Source organism: Poecilia latipinna, unplaced genomic scaffold (genome assembly GCF_001443285.1).
Source record: "Poecilia latipinna isolate Pla-1442-1.1 unplaced genomic scaffold, P_latipinna-1.0 Scaffold265, whole genome shotgun sequence".
Taxonomy (NCBI): domain Eukaryota; kingdom Metazoa; phylum Chordata; class Actinopteri; order Cyprinodontiformes; family Poeciliidae; genus Poecilia; species Poecilia latipinna.
Window position 1 is genome coordinate 97,830 of NW_015112881.1, and position 15,676 is coordinate 113,505.

Genomic DNA, 15,676 nt, shown 5'->3' on the forward strand with positions numbered 1-15,676 from the left:
CAGACGCAGGGTGACGCGGCCCGCGGCCCCTTTATAAACCCCATCTCCGTCCTCCTCTCTGCATGCAAGTCAAACACGCTCTGCTCCAGCTCACCTGCCTCTAAAGCCACTACTTTTTTTTGTTTTTTGTTTTTTTGTTTTCCTCCAAGCACAATCCTCAGAGGACAGCGTCTCCAGAAGGTGCCAAAAGAAGAAAAGCCTCCTGCTTTACCGGATCGTTTAACCCCCCTCAAATCACCGCCGCCAGAGGGATTCTTCGCATCTGTGTCTGAACAATCCTTGCTCAGTCTCAACCGAACTTTTTCCCCCTTTCGCTCTTTGCCGTCGACCCGCTAAAAGTTTCCATCGCAGTTCCACACACGGGTGTCACCGCCGAGCAATTAAAAAAAAAAAAAAAGAAAAGAAACGAAAGTGGACACGGACAGGGCCACCATGATGAGCAACAACTACGGCGAGGACCAGCTGCCTCCGCAGTACTACCAGGCCACGGACTTTGGGGACGAGGAGGACGACGAGATGCCCGCCACGGAGAAGGACCTGGCCGAGGACGCGCCGTGGAAGAAGATCCAGCAGAACACCTTCACCAGGTGGTGCAACGAGCACCTGAAGTGCGTCAACAAGACCATCTCCGACCTGCAGAGGGATTTCAGCGACGGCCTGAAGCTCATCTCGCTCCTGGAGGTGCTGAGTCAGAAGAAGATGTACAGGAAGCACCACAGCAGGCCCAACTTCCGTCAGATGAAGCTGGAGAACGTGTCCGTGGCGCTGGAGTTCCTGGACAGGGAGCACATCAAGCTGGTCTCAATAGGTGAGCTGCTATGCTGATTTCTTTTCTTTTCTTTTTTTTTTTTAGATTATTGATTTGATATTTATTTCAAGTGCCATCAGGCGTGCATTTATAGAATGACCTTTCTCTGCAGGTAAAACTGTAAGTCTTTGGAGGTCAACGTGTCTCTGATATTTATTTATACATCTAGTAGCTAATTTCCCCCCAAAGAATAGATGAAGCTGAGCCAGATTGAATGCAAAACTGGGGCTTCCTAACAAAGTATTTTTTTTTTATCTTTTTAACCAGTCCTTCTCAAAGGACATGGACACAGCTGAGATACCACTGTTTTATGCAACATGAGCTTGACTTTTTTTTTTAGGTCTTATTGAGGGGTGCAGTTTAATTATGGGTCCAATTTTTACATGCTTAAAGTAAAAAATATAAAATAAATAAATTAATAATAATAATAATAATAATAATAATATAATAAACTACCAGAAAGGTACCTAGAAGTCAGAAAGTTTTGAGGTTTCTCATCAATCCTGGCCTATAAATCCAACATGGACGCCTTGCATTTAAAAACTTGTTTTGAAAAATAGTGTTTTGTCATTTTTTTTCTCTTGATTTATGTCCGGTTAATCAGTCACACTATTTTGCGCATAACCTTCTTTGGTAAACACTTTGGTTCAGTGCTAAATAAATAAATAAATAAAAAAGATGCAGGGAAATACATAGTGTTTTGTTTGTGTTGCTAACAGCAGCTAGCCTGGTCGCTGAGCTCATCAGGTAAGAACTACGACTGAAGCCAGTTTATGTCTGATTTGACACCAATTATTGGTTCACTATTGTGGTTGCTATGCTTGTATTTACTCTACCAATAATTAATGACATACTTTCTTCAGAGTACCACTAAAAGTGGGTAGTGGTTCTCGGACAGTTTGAGAACCATAGATCTACACCATGCCACCGCACCTCTAGATGTATTTCTAAGAGCCATCGTACCACTGGAAGATAAACCTTCATCAGTCTGAAGTCCTTTGCAGACTCAAACAGGTTTCTTTTTTCGGGCTCCACCCATCCTCCAATCAGCTTTAAGATGCCTCACTGTTGCTGCTAAATAAAAGTAATCCCAAAGGATGATCCTACTGTTACCATGTTTCACTTTTGCAATGGCATTTACAGAGTAATGTGCTGTATTAGACAGATTGCACGTCGTACTGGTCACGTTAGATAAGCACGCGCTGACCTATAATTAGCTGTGGAATCCAAAGTGAAATGTAATTGATAATAATAAAAAAAACAGGGTATAATCGCCTCGGTGTTTTATTAAACCAGGTGCCAGGCAACAGAGACGTGGCTTACGGAGGCCTCTGTGTCGACAGCGTTGAGTTGGGGGTCAGGAGCTTTATTGGAAAGTTACTGCAGGATGTGTCACCGAGGTCGCAGAGCTGGATCGGGTCCCTTACCCAGCGGCTGCTCTGCCAGCTTGAACTAACTCCTGCTGCTGCAGTGTGCTGAGCTATGGGGGCTGGAAAAGTATCAAGGCTGTGCTAATGAGAATGATACAGTTTTTACACAGATGGGCATTAGTCTCACTCACACATTCACAAACACAGCTGTGTCTAGCAGGTCAGAGGTGAGGGGCGATTTGGGCGATCTAAGGCCATCGGCGGCTCTTGTGCATATTGGGCGCATTAAGTCCGTTGCGACTGTCGCGCAGGTTGCATTAGTTTGCCGTGTATTTGTCTTATCCGTCACGTCCACATTACTACAAAGGCGTGACTTAAATAGAGTGCAGGATGAGTTGTACACGAGTCAAACGGCTAAAAAATTTGATGAGGCCGGTTTTTCATTTGTTGCTTCTGATCGGAACCAATAAGTTCAAATTTTGATCAAAACAAAACCGGATTTGTCAATGGATAAAATGATTAAATAAATGCATTACGACTAAGAACTTCTGCTGCATTGGTCTTTAAATGCACTGACCCGGACATCGATTAGTCTTGATGCTGTGATGCGTAAATCAGGATAAACGGGGCTCCCGCATTTTCTGTTAAGGTCCAAACTTCATCAGATAACCTGCAGGTCCTTTTGTTTCTCATTTAAAAGAATCAGACTCGTTCAAAATTGGAGTTTTGATTTGAAAAGCACCGATTTCTACGGAAGACGGTTGGGGCCATTGGGAAAAAAAGACAAAACAAAAAACACTTCTGACTTTAATCTCAGAATTCTGAGATTAAAGTCAGATTTTTTTTTTTTCTTTTTTCCTGTGGCCCTAATCCTCTTCCGTAGATTTCCTTTTAGAGTTTGACAGCATTTATCTGCTTTAATGATGCTCCCACATTTCAGTGAAATTCCTGGCAGCGTTGAGGTTTTGGCCATCAAACTGTGAAGGAGAGACCCTTCCGGCGTGTGTGTGTGTGTGTGTGTGTGTGTATACCCACACTGCAGATGGCCAGATTCAATCTCCAGCCCCGCTGCTGATCACAGGAGAGCAAAGGTCACAATCACAGATTATACCTTAAACGCTGCTCCTCATGGCTAATGAGTCTCATGCTTAATATTCTGCTTGGCGCGGACATCCTAGCTGGCCCTGGGTCAAGATTGCTTTGACAGAAAAAAGGTGTGATCATCAAAGCGCTGGCATTATACTTCCCCGCACGCTCTAGCAAGGGAAGGGAGCCCTCCGAAAATACAGCCTCGAGCCTCGCTGCAGCGGGGGACGCCGAAGAGAATCACCAGTTGCTCATGTGTCACGCCGTGTAACTCGATGCGGTTTGACGGATGCCTCTCTGGCCACACGGTCACCCGTAAAGCCGGACAGACGTTGCTCCCACCTGTCTCTGCCAGTCAAGAGTTAACACATCAAACATAACCGGCCTGAAAAGCAAAGCAGGCAACATTACAAAACTCAGTTAAGCAACTTCGTTAATCAATAAAAAAAAAAAGAAAAAAAAAGAAGAAGATAAGTTTCCAACTCCTCAGAGGTTGTAAATGTTTGGCTTTAATAGCTGGATGTCAGCATCCGAGTGCGACTCAGCGAGCCTCTTTGACAAACTTTTTCCCCCCTCTGAGAACTTTTGGAAATGAGCTGCGTGGACACTGCGAGGGGACTCTAATCTGCACCTACATGATTTATCTCTCTCTGGCACAGCAACTTTAGGGAGGTAATTGAAATCCAAGTGGCATTTATGCAGAGAGGAGATCCATTTCTCCACACATCCTCAGCTGTCACTGCGTTCAGAGCGGACTATTGTGACTGCATGACAAACTGTCACAGGGTCTTCAGCCAGACAGCTGTCTTGGAGAAAATGGCTGGAGGAGCAGGGGGCGGGCGGCGGGTACGGGGGGCTTGTGAGGAGTGCTGCATTCTTTACACCTCAGCAGCCAGTCATCGTTTTTTTTTTTTCTTTCTTAAAATAGAGTGGCCGTCTCTTAAGAACTGCGAGGAAGAGAGATTTTCAGAAAATCCTTTGCATTAAACACTTCAAAATAGGTTTGATTGTCCAACGTCTCAACCCTTCGTCTCTGTTGTCTCACTACAGACAGTAAAGCCATTGTGGACGGGAATCTGAAGCTCATCCTGGGTCTCATATGGACACTCATCCTCCACTACTCCATCTCGATGCCCATGTGGGACGACGAGGACGACGAGGAGACCAAGAAGCTGACCCCGAAGCAGCGCCTGCTGGGCTGGATTCAGAACAAGGTGCCGCAGCTGCCCATCAACAACTTCAACCGCGACTGGAGAGACGGGAAAGCCCTCGGGGCCCTGGTGGACAACTGCGCCCCGGGTAAGGAGCTCAGAGCGGGTGACCGCCGGAAATGCTGAGTCAGAAAATGTGCGGCGCAGTTGCCCCCCCTTAATGACACTGGCGTCACTCAAGTCTTTTCTGAGTGACGGTTAAGGGGTTCAAACCCAGCTTTGCGAGCTCAGGTCACTTTATAAAACAGGTAATCACCGATTATCGTTCAAATGTCATCGTCACGGAGTGTCTGTTTTGGGTTTCGTTGCATTAAGAAGGAGGTTTCTGATTGTGCTGGGAGAGTTGCCCTGTCAGCTGTCCCCATAATAACTAAACCATTCGACTTCCAGTGTTACAAAGCCCGCAGGCCCAAGTCTGGCTTTAGTGTTTATAGCCTTGGTGCTACACAACACCCCCAAATTTGGGCACCATTCCTCCTCTTCCATCGAGGGGAGTCGAGGGGTGGGGAATGTTTGGCTGCAACAAAATGCAGCGTAATCTGTCATAGGGAGTTGCTTAAGCCTCAGATCCAACGACCACAAGGACGCAGAGTTGATCAACAGCCAGCCGAGGCATTCGCCTCCAACAATGAATGCTAAAGAGTGAGTCCTCCCTCTGGTCTGCCTCGCCGAGAGCAAAGTGGGGGAGTAACAAGTGTGGAACACCGTGTTTGACTGTGTTTATAGGAGCCATTGATCTGAGGAGACGCATCTTTCAAACACAGCGCTGCTGCAATGACCATACAAGGTCGTTTTTGTCTCCTCTGCTGGTGCTAAGACAAGATGAGAAGGTGGCTGCAGTGTGTGCAGGGATTCTGTGCAGTCTGCAAAAGTCTGGAACGCTATGGGATTTGTGTCGCCTACTGGCAAACTGATCACGGATTAAACATTTGCACTTATTCCCTGTACTATTGTATAAAAGTTGTAGCAATTCATCCATGCTTCCTTCCTTTGCAAAGTGACCGCTACAGAAATACCTGACGATGATTTCATTGTGAGATTTAGAACTTTGGACATTTTGGTCTGAAATTCTGTCATCACAGGAACCGTGTTAGAAACACTAATTTAACTCAAATTTATAAAAGCATGTTCACTAGCCAGGCTGTGACAAAGCTGAACAGTAGGATTGATTATTCCTCTTTTGTTTTTTTTCTAACCATATATAGTTCTTCTTTGTGTTATGTTGACAGCTGCAGAGTACAGACCCACTAATAAGTCAGAATATTATTGAAAAGCTCATTTGTTTCCGGAACCTTACCACAAAGCGAAACAAACTGCATTGATTAATTACACAAAGTCGAATGTTTGAACGCCTTTACTTCTGCTAATTATGATGATTGCTAATTATGACATTTAAAATTAGAGTATTGCTTCAAACCAATGAAAAAAAAACTATTTTTAACAACAGAAAGTACTTTAAATCTGATAAACAAGACTCATATTCTAATTTATTGAATATGATACACTATTTAGTTGTTGTTTTTTTTTTTTAAGAAACCCATTTGTCCAGTGGTTATCTGTGTCAATAATGATCAGATCATAGCGTTCTGTGGTGCGCTTTCATTGGCCTTCTGAGTGAGTGACCACTCCATTGCCAGCACTAATCCAATTTAGGCATTAGCAGCCCGGAGCATGCGAGGCTCAGCCGCAGCGAGCGCACCGCTCTGTTTGTCGAAGCTGCCTCTTGTGAATTCCCGATAGAGACATCCGCTGTCACACATACAGAGTCGCTTGCAGCAGGGCGGCGTGGGTAAGGTCAGCCAGTCTCGCAGTGCTACACAAGCGCTGCAGAGATAACACTGACAGCCTAAGTGGCCTTTTTATAGCGGCTGCCTTTCGTTCGACCGGTTGCACGCCTTTTCCTAATTGGCCTCTTTTGCATTCCTGCTAGGTCTGTGTCCCGACTGGGCAGAGTGGGACCCCAATCAGCCCGTGCAGAATGCCAGAGAAGCCATGCAACAGGCCGACGACTGGCTGGGCGTCCCTCAGGTAAGATCTGCCCCAGACGCCCAGGCGCGGGGTGCGGCTCGACGTTCGGCACCTTGAGCCCGATCTCATTAAGGGACAACAAACAGAAGCAGGGATGATTGCTTTGTTCTCTTTAAAGTCAAGAATGAAGTCGCAGAAGAAGCACAAAGCAACCCAAAGCAGCCAATAGTTGGCCAGTGCAAACATCTAATTAGAAAACAAAAATTAGAAATTATTCATTAAAAACAGGATTATGTTTGAGGCTGGTGTTTTCCCAGGATAACATCCCGGAGAATGAAATGTAATATTTATTACCCAGCTCTGCCTCCCCCCCTCCCCCCACCAACCGCTTCCATCGTCTTTTTTTTTTGTGCCTCTCGGTAGGCGATTGCATTTTATTTGGTAAAGTTCACAAATTTGTTGTGAGATTTCTCAACACGCTCCATGCCGGCAACTAAATCATGTACATTTGTAAGCGTTCCCCTGAATAACAATGGGCACCATGCGGGCTGTTTGCTTGTTTTGCTAAGAGACGTTGTTATCTATTCCCAGCGAGCATTTGCTTGTGTTAGATAGCCAGTGGTGTAATGTCACGGCTCTGCAGGCCTTTGGGTGGGTGGAGGGGACTGGAATCCAGTGTGGTGTTGTTAAGTAGATGTGGGGAGAGGTCTGGCTCAGGATAAAATCCCCCATGGTGGCTTAACCCTGTTGTCCTAAGGTTAAATATAACCGTTGTGAAGCGTGGTTTTGTGCCACTGTGTGATACACAGGCAAACAAGTGCCTTAAGAGAGAGAGAGAGAGAGAAGTCAGAGGTGGAGAGAATAAATACGTTTAATCCTTAAATCCAATTCTATTATGCCGAAAGAGTAATCCACACCCTTGTTGAAAATGAGATACAGTTCATTTAAGAATCAGTTTTCATTCGTTGTCGTTTTTGTTGGGGGTTTTTTATGAAAATGTTTCTGTCTTTGCACAGAAACATCCTGGGGCTGTTTGAACAATTAACCCCTGCGGCACATTCTGGGTTTCAGGTGATCGCCCCTGAGGAAATCGTGGACCCAGATGTGGACGAGCACTCGGTCATGACCTACCTGTCTCAGTTCCCCAAGGCCAAGCTGAAACCCGGCGCTCCTCTAAAACCCAAGCAGCTTTTCCCAGACAAAGTCAAAGCCTACGGGCCGGGTATGCAAGCTGGACCCTAACCGATAAGCTAAATTAAAAATGTTAAAGATTTTAAATGGTAATATTTTGTCTGAGCCTTCCTGAAACTCTGTGCCTTCTCTCACTCAGTTCTGTTAATTTATTGAAAAAATAATATCTATTTTATGATTTCCTGTTTCTGACAAGCTGCCTTCCCTAAAGCCTCCTCTCTCTCTCTCTCTCTCTCTCTCTCTCTTTCTATCTCTGTCTCTCTCTGTCTGTCTCTCTCTCTTCCTGTTGCATTTCCAGGTATTGAGCCTCATGGCAACAAAGTCCTGCAGCCCGCCGTGTTCACCGTGGAAACTCTGGAGGCGGGCAGCGGGGAAGTCCTGGTGTTTGTCGAGGATCCTGAAGGACACAAAGAGGAGGCAAGTCATAAATCTCAACATCCGTTCAGCTGACTCTTCAGGTTTTTGCAAAGTGTAGCATCTTTTCTTGGGATTTAATTTTTCCGACTTTTTTTTTTTTTTTTTACTCTCTAGGCCAAAGTTAAGCCCAACAAAAATAAAAATGGAACCTACACTGTCACCTACCTCCCAAAAGTGGAGGGTGTCCACAAGGTAAGAACAAACTCACAATTATCTTCTTATTACCTTTAGGGTTACTAATTAATATATTTGCAACATAATTCATTGGTATTACTTTTATTTAGGACAATTAACCCCACAAAAGACAACAAATAACATGAGTATTATGGGCGTATTATCATTAAAATAGCACTTATCTTATAATCATTGACACTTGAGCAAAATAATATTATTATATCATTATATTCAGTGATACAGACTAATAATAATGATTTTTTTTCAATTACAATAGCAATATTAATGTGCTTTTTTAATAGAAAACTGGACAGTATTGCTGTCATGCCAAACTACCAGTGTTTAGTATGAAAAAAAAAAAACTCATGAAAAAGTAGAAGATATTTCAGAAGATAAATAAATACATGTTTTTTTTCTTTCTTTTTTAAAATGATGTGATTGAAATTTAAATGTATGAATGGTCAGAAATATGTCATTCTGTGTCATGGTGTACTGTCCATGTGCTTTCCTCATACTCGTGTAAAAACATGAAAGTGCTTCAGGAAAACATTGTTCGAACAGTCATCTTATGCTCGTTTAATAACAATTTTTTAACATCCTATACAGGAGAAACATTTGGCGCTGTGGGAAACCTGTGTAATAATCTTACATCCAGAAATCTTATCGCGTCTCGCCAGAAACTGAGGCGCATTTTTATGGGAAACCTCGGGATTCCACAGGATTTCAGACTCGTCTTTCATTTCCCTTCCCTTCTCCTTCGACTGTAGGTGAAGGTGCTGTTTGCAGGTCAGGACATCGACAAGAGCCCCTACGCCGTCAACGTGGCTAAAGCAATGGGCGACCCAAGCAAAGTGCACGCCCGGGGCCCCGGTTTGGATGCTACAGGCAACGTGGCCAACAAGCCAACCTACTTTGACATCTACACAGCTGGTACTTACTAAAACACACTTTATCCCCCAGAACTGTTTATAAAAAACTAAAACAAAAACCCCTTGCTTTCCTTGGTGCTAACCCTGTATGTCTTTGTCACGCTCCAGGCGCTGGTACCGGTGACATCAGCGTGGTCATCGTTGATCCGCAGGGTAAAAAGGACACCGTGGAACTCATCCTGGAAAATAAGGGCGACAGTGTTTTCCGTTGCACCTATCGCCCCATGCTGGAGGGCCCTCACACCATCCACGTGCTGTTCGCTGGCCAGGAGATCCCCAAGAGCCCGTTCAATGTCAACATCGCGGAGGGTGAGCCATCCGTCTGCGTTGTACATTAACTGTCAGACAAATCAGATTTCTTAGGGGGCAAGCTGGTGTCAGGGCGATCTATTGTCACAATTTTCCGTCATTTAGTTCTTTTGCCCTGGAAACAGCCGAGCACTTCCTCTGCTGTCCGTAACCCACGCTGTCTGTCATTTCTAGCTCCGGCAGTCGCTCCTCCCCCAGGAGCTCCTCTGCAGATAGTTCCTCAGTCAGTGCGCACCCCTCCTGGAGCGAAGGGTGCCCCTCCCTCAAAACCTGGCCGTCCAAGTTAGTATGCATCTGATAGGAGGGGCTTGTCAAACCATCCCAGCGCCATCCCTCCTATGCCAGGCTCTGCGCTCTGTGCTTTCCCGAAACTCAAGGGCGCCGCGGTGTAACGCCTTGCTTGGTTCGCCTGTTCCGTCTTCTCGCTGCTTGGTGGTTCAGTCCTGTTCAAAAACCGTCAGTGTTGTACAAACAGTCTCGTAGACGTAGAATGTCTTTGCGTTTGCATTTCTGTGAATTCCTGCGTTCTTCCTCGTGTCGGTATCTCTGCTTGTGCTGTTGACATGTCTGTTTTCCCATCATGTCTAAAGTTTGCATCAGCCATCTCTCCTTTTCAAAGCCTGCCTTCAACATTTTTAAGTGACTTGACTGAAATGTTGTCGGATGCTCCTCTATCTGCGCTGTAATGTGTTGGTTTATCCCTCTGCGTTGTGTATCTGGTCTAGTGTGTTGTTCCAAAAAGAAAAAAGAAAAGAAAAAAAAAAGCATCATTGTTGTTTTCAGGATCTTTTTTCCGTCAGAGTTTAAAGACTTTCCAGTGAATTCAGCTTGAATACTAACATTACTGTCAAACCGCTGTCCCCATTTCCCCCCCAAAAAATAATTTTCTCTCTTGCACTCCTTCCTTTCAGCCATAAACCCCAACGCTTGCAGAGCTGCTGGCAGAGGGCTCCAGCCTAAAGGCGTGAGAGTGAAAGAAGTGGCAGACTTCAAAGTTTTCACCAAAGGAGCTGGCAGCGGTGCCCTGAACGTCTCTGTCAAAGGACCAAGTGAGTCACACAGACTCCTCTTTCTCTCCATCGCTTTCTTCTCTTTCCCTTTTTTAACGTCTTCTGCAGTTTGAGCTCAGTGTCTGAATGTTTTATTCACATCTGCGGTGAAGAGTCAAGACTGTGCTGAACCTCTGTGTTCATCCTCAGGTGGAGCTGAGGAACAAGTGAAAGTGCGAGACGCCGGGAACGGAGTGTACGAGTGCGAGTATTACCCCCTGAGTCCCGGTAAATACACGGTGAGCATCACCTGGGGAGGCCAGCCAATCGCGCGCAGGTAGGATCCCAGCGTCACCTTTAGCTTGTTTGTCCCCGTCTACTATCAGGCTTAAGCCGAGTCACGTTGTTGTGTGCATCACAGCCCCTTTGAAGTGGAGGTGGGAGACGAAGCAGGTTTTCAGAAGGTGAGGGCCTGGGGCCCGGGTCTGAAGACCGGCATGGTGGGAAAGTCTGCTGATTTTGTGGTCGAAGCCATCGGCACTGAAGTTGGAACTCTGGGTAAGACTTTCAGCTCGTCGAACTGTTCTGAAGCCTCTTGCGGACACGATGACATCCTTTAAAGTTTTTCCACTTTCTGTATCTAACAACACAACCCCACACAGAGATCCTGAAGTGTAAGGAAAATGATACGGCGTAGTTAGGAACTAGACTCAGCATGTGTGCAGTCCTGTCTTGGTATAAATCCAGCGGTTCTGAGAAGACCGTCGAGGTTTGTTGGAGAAACACTGGAGAACAAACGGCATCATAGAGAACGCAGCAGCTGGCTCAGGGATGAAATGAAGAAGTTGAAACTGAGGTTAGGTTGTAAATCAACATCACTAGCTCTGAGTATATCAAATAGCTCTGCTCAATCCGGTATATGAAAATGGAAACAGTGCGACGCGACTCCAAACCTCCAAAGTCCAAAGGGTTTGAATGAAGAACAGTTAAGCTGAATAATTGTCTATGATTTCCATTTATTCTATAGTTGTTAGGTATTTTTTATAATCATGTGTTCCTGGAAACTGTAAAAAAAATATTTAGCTTTTTTGTACATTTTCTAAACTTATTAGACATTTATCTGTAGTTTGATACAGACTAGTGTTTTGGACAACGTCAAAGACACTAAAACACGGATGTACTCCTTAGCCGACAGGAAAGCCAAGTCAATCACTGATATCTCTGCGCAGATCCACAGCTCAGACAAAATACATGAGAGCTTTTGGGCCGAAAAGAGACATAACGTGAGAAAGTTAACGTGCATACTTTTGCCGGCCAGACTTTTTTACGCCCTCTGAATGTTAAATTTGCCCAGGGTTCTCCATCGAAGGCCCGTCGCAGGCTAAAATCGAATGCGACGACAAGGGCGACGGCTCCTGTGACGTGCGCTACTGGCCCACCGAGCCCGGCGATTACGCCGTCCACGTCATCTGTGACGACGAAGACATCAAGGACAGCCCCTTCATGGCTCACATTCTTCCTGCTGTTAATGACGTGTTCCCAGAAAAGGTAACTCCCGTTCATTTCAGTATAAAACCACATTTCAAGAACCTTTATTTGTTGCATTTAAATCTAAAAAAAAAAAAAAATTGCAGGTAAAAGCCTACGGACCAGGCTTGCAGCCAACTGGGGTCATCGTAAACAAACCCACCGAGTTCACCATTGATGCCCGCATGGCTGGGAAGGGTCACCTGAAGATCTATGCCCAGGTACGGAGTTGCACATGTTTGCAGAGCCTTTATCTTTTATTTATAGGGATGTGGCATTTATATTGCATAAGGCTGGCACACAGCAGAAGTGACTGCGAGGCTTTTTGTGTCTGCCCAGGACGCCGAAGGCTGCACCTTCAATATCAAGATCACCGACAGGGGAGACGGCACGTTCGTGTGTGTCTACACTCCTGCCAAACCCATTAAACACACCATCATTATCACCTGGGGGGAGGTCAACGTGCTCAACAGCCCCTTCAGGGTAAGATGCATGCTCAGCCACGGATACGGCGTGTAAAATTAAATCGATCTCACGCGATGACACTTTACCAAATATAGATAAAGTAAGAGGAGTGCAGAAGTTGCACTTCAGCTCGCCTGCCTCTGCTTTAAGTACACTGTGAATTCATTAGGTGCTGGTTGGAGAGGGCTGTCATCCCGACAAAGTCAAGGTCTATGGGCCCGGAGTGGAGAAGACGGGGCTCAAAGCGAACGAGCCAACGTACTTCACCGTGGACTGCAGCGAGGCTGGCCAAGGTGAGCGTGCACGAGTAGCTGATGTGAGAGGCTAGGAAAGGCTCTCCTGGGTGTTGGCTGGCTGAAACGTCTCCTCCAGCTTGTGATTTATAAAAAAGGAGAACTGGTGACTCTCATGCAGCACAGTATGCGATTACTGATACTACAGTATCAGTAATAATACTCTTGGCTGTGAAGTAAATCAACAACAATGCGTATGGGGATAAACACATGATCAACATTAATAGATTCTACCTCTGAAAGAATATTGAATAATTTCATTGAACTCAGGTCCAGAACCAAACAGCATTGTGGGGGATGTAGGCAGAAGAAAAGGTTTAGCTGCTCAATCTCTCATGACCAGCTAAACTAGCTTCCTCTTTGGTAAATAAACAGAACGGTGTGGAGTGGAAGGAAAAAATGAGTACAACAAGAGTGGCTAAAAAAGAGAAAGGTCACGTCACCAGATTGGCAGCATTTGAGAGATTTAAAACAAAAAAACTAATCAATAATTATTGATATCAACAAATATGAAACTTTTATATTGGATACATTTTGCAGCCGTTATATTCCAGCCCTGGTTGGCAACTTCTACTTTATTTTCTCTTGATTCAACTTTGTGGTTTTTTAAAATATATTATTTATATGCACCATTAGGGGACATCAGCATCGGAATCAAGTGCGCCCCGGGGGTGGTCGGGCCTGCAGAGGCCGACATTGACTTTGACATCATCAAGAATGACAATGACACCTTCACTGTCAAATACACTCCTCCCGGCCCGGGCCGGTACACCATCATGGTGCTGTTTGCTGACCAGGTAGGAATCTGGAGCTGACATGCAAGAGAGAGCTGCCATCTGCTGTATCCATCCACCTGTCAAAAACTCTGTCATCATCCTGACGGTTTCTGATGCTTTTATCAGGAAATTCCTATCAGTCCGTTCAAAGTGAAGGTGGACCCCTCCCACGACGCTGGCAAAGTGAGAGCGGAGGGTCCTGGACTCAACAAGACAGGTGAGATCTTTCGGGGTCCGATTGGGAATTTCTGCCTCTTTTCACGGCTAAATCTGATGGTTTGACTCGCATCGCTTAGAAAATGCTTGTCCTTTCAGGTGTGGAAGTGGTCAATCCGACCCACTTCACCATCTACACGAAGGGAGCCGGGAAGGCCAAGCCTGAGGTCCATTTTGCAGCGTCAGGCCCTGGGGACGCGGTTCGTGACTTTGAGATAATCGATAACCACGATTACTCCTACACTGTGAAGTACACGGCTCTTCAGCAGGTACAGAGAGCCTCGGTCCGACAAGTGTCATTGTGCGTAACGACGCCTCACTTTAGTAAATATTCGTTCTTCTCTTTTTTTAATCAGGGTAACATGGCTATTTCCGTGACCCACGGAGGAGATCCCATCCCTAAAAGCCCCTTCCACATCACGGTGGCACCAGCTTTGGATATCGGAAAAGTGAAAGTGGAAGGGTTAGATACCAGTAAGCATCATCCATGTTGTACAGTTTCACACGCTCCGTGTAAAAGCCATACTAGCTAAGTACCTCGCTGCACTCTCACTTGCAGAAGTGGAGGTTGGGAGGGACCAGGAGTTCACCGTTAACACGAAGGGAGCCGGTGGCCAGGGCAACGTAGGAGTTAAGATGACTTCTCCCTCTGGCCGACCAATCCCCTGCAAGCTAGAGTCAGACAAAGCCAAAGGCACTCACTATGTGAAGTACATTCCCCCAGAGGAGGGCCAGTACAAGGTTGATGTCACCTATGATGGGAACCCTGTGATGGGGAGTCCCTTTGGGGTTGAAGCGGTCATACCGGCCGATCCTTCAAAGGTAAAAGTTACAACTACACCCTTCAACAATAGAGACTTTAGCAAACTTATGAATAACTATGAAGTGGAAGATTAATGGCACATGGTTTTATAAATAATAATAATAAAAAACTAAATATTATTTGTCTTTGACTGCTTGTACTTTGATACTTCTCAATCAGAAGTCTTCAACTCTTGTCTTAAAGGTTTGATTCAGGTGTGTTGGAACAGAAATGCATGTAAAAGTTGCTCTGGAGGACAAGAGTGGTGCCACCAATTGCTCTCAGAAATCACCTTATTAGGTGATTCTGAGAGCAATTGGTAGAAATAAAGCTGGTTTGTGGAAACCAACAGCTGTATTGTTATGGATTTACAGTTTGCGGTGGTATGATGACTTTTTTTCAGGGTATTTCACTCCAAAATGATTTGCCTGTTAAATTACAGGTGCGAGCTTTTGGTCCAGGCCTGCAGGGCGGCATTGTGGGTAAACCAGCTCCCTTCACCATCGACACAAAAGGAGCTGGTGCTGGTGGTCTTGGCCTGACAGTCGAGGGTCCCTGCGAGGCAAAGATCGAGTGCCAAGACAACGGCGATGGCACGTGCTCGGTGGCGTATCTTCCCACCGAGGCGGGCGAGTACGCCATCAACATCCTGTACGCCGAGCGGCACATCCCCGGTTCTCCCTTCAAAGCGGCGGTCCGCCCGGCCTTCGATCCCAGCAAGGTGACGGCTAGCGGACCGGGCCTGGAGAAGGCCAAGGCGGGCGAACCAGCCGCCTTCACCGTGGACTGCACCAGAGCGGGCGACGCGGAGCTAACCATCGAGATCGTGTCCGAGACCGGCGTCAAGGCCGAGGTGCACATCCAGAAAACATCGGAGGGCACCTTCTCCGTCACGTACATCCCATCCTTCCACGGCACGCACACCATCACCATCAAGTACGGCGGCCACGCTATTCCCTACTTCCCAAAGGTGCTGCAAGTGGAACCATCTGTGGACACCAGCGGGGTTCACGTTTATGGGCCCGGAGTGGAGCCGAGAGGTAATATTCGCTTTGCTGTTCGACAAAATCCACCTTTGTGTCTAAATCAATATGAGTAAGGGCGCGTGATGACTTGGCGTTATTGAGCCCATTTGATGCAGAGCG

General features: G+C 46.0%; 1 protein-coding gene across 4 annotated transcripts in view; it reads left to right on the forward strand.

The window, feature by feature from the left end:
* The window catches only part of LOC106947966 (filamin-C-like), a 28,830-nt gene continuing 13,154 nt past the window's right edge, over positions 1–15,676 (forward strand). For 2 of the 4 annotated variants that reach the window (XM_015033343.1, XM_015033344.1), the window contains exons 1-22: positions 2–808; positions 4,315–4,563; positions 6,406–6,503; positions 7,515–7,665; positions 7,933–8,051; positions 8,166–8,243; positions 8,993–9,155; positions 9,263–9,463; positions 9,638–9,745; positions 10,375–10,512; positions 10,663–10,789; positions 10,874–11,010; positions 11,807–12,000; positions 12,087–12,200; positions 12,319–12,462; positions 12,614–12,737; positions 13,374–13,534; positions 13,640–13,730; positions 13,829–13,998; positions 14,086–14,203; positions 14,289–14,551; positions 14,974–15,571. In XM_015033343.1, coding sequence (XP_014888829.1) covers positions 433–808; positions 4,315–4,563; positions 6,406–6,503; positions 7,515–7,665; positions 7,933–8,051; positions 8,166–8,243; positions 8,993–9,155; positions 9,263–9,463; positions 9,638–9,745; positions 10,375–10,512; positions 10,663–10,789; positions 10,874–11,010; positions 11,807–12,000; positions 12,087–12,200; positions 12,319–12,462; positions 12,614–12,737; positions 13,374–13,534; positions 13,640–13,730; positions 13,829–13,998; positions 14,086–14,203; positions 14,289–14,551; positions 14,974–15,571 — 3,922 coding nt within the window. In that variant the 5' untranslated portion in view covers positions 2–432. Of the gene's footprint in view, positions 809–4,314; positions 4,564–6,405; positions 6,504–7,514; positions 7,666–7,932; positions 8,052–8,165; positions 8,244–8,992; positions 9,156–9,262; positions 9,464–9,637; positions 9,746–10,374; positions 10,513–10,662; positions 10,790–10,873; positions 11,011–11,806; positions 12,001–12,086; positions 12,201–12,318; positions 12,463–12,613; positions 12,738–13,373; positions 13,535–13,639; positions 13,731–13,828; positions 13,999–14,085; positions 14,204–14,288; positions 14,552–14,973; positions 15,572–15,676 lie in introns of all 4 variants that reach the window. The other 2 variants (XM_015033345.1, XM_015033346.1) reach the window with 2 other exon arrangements.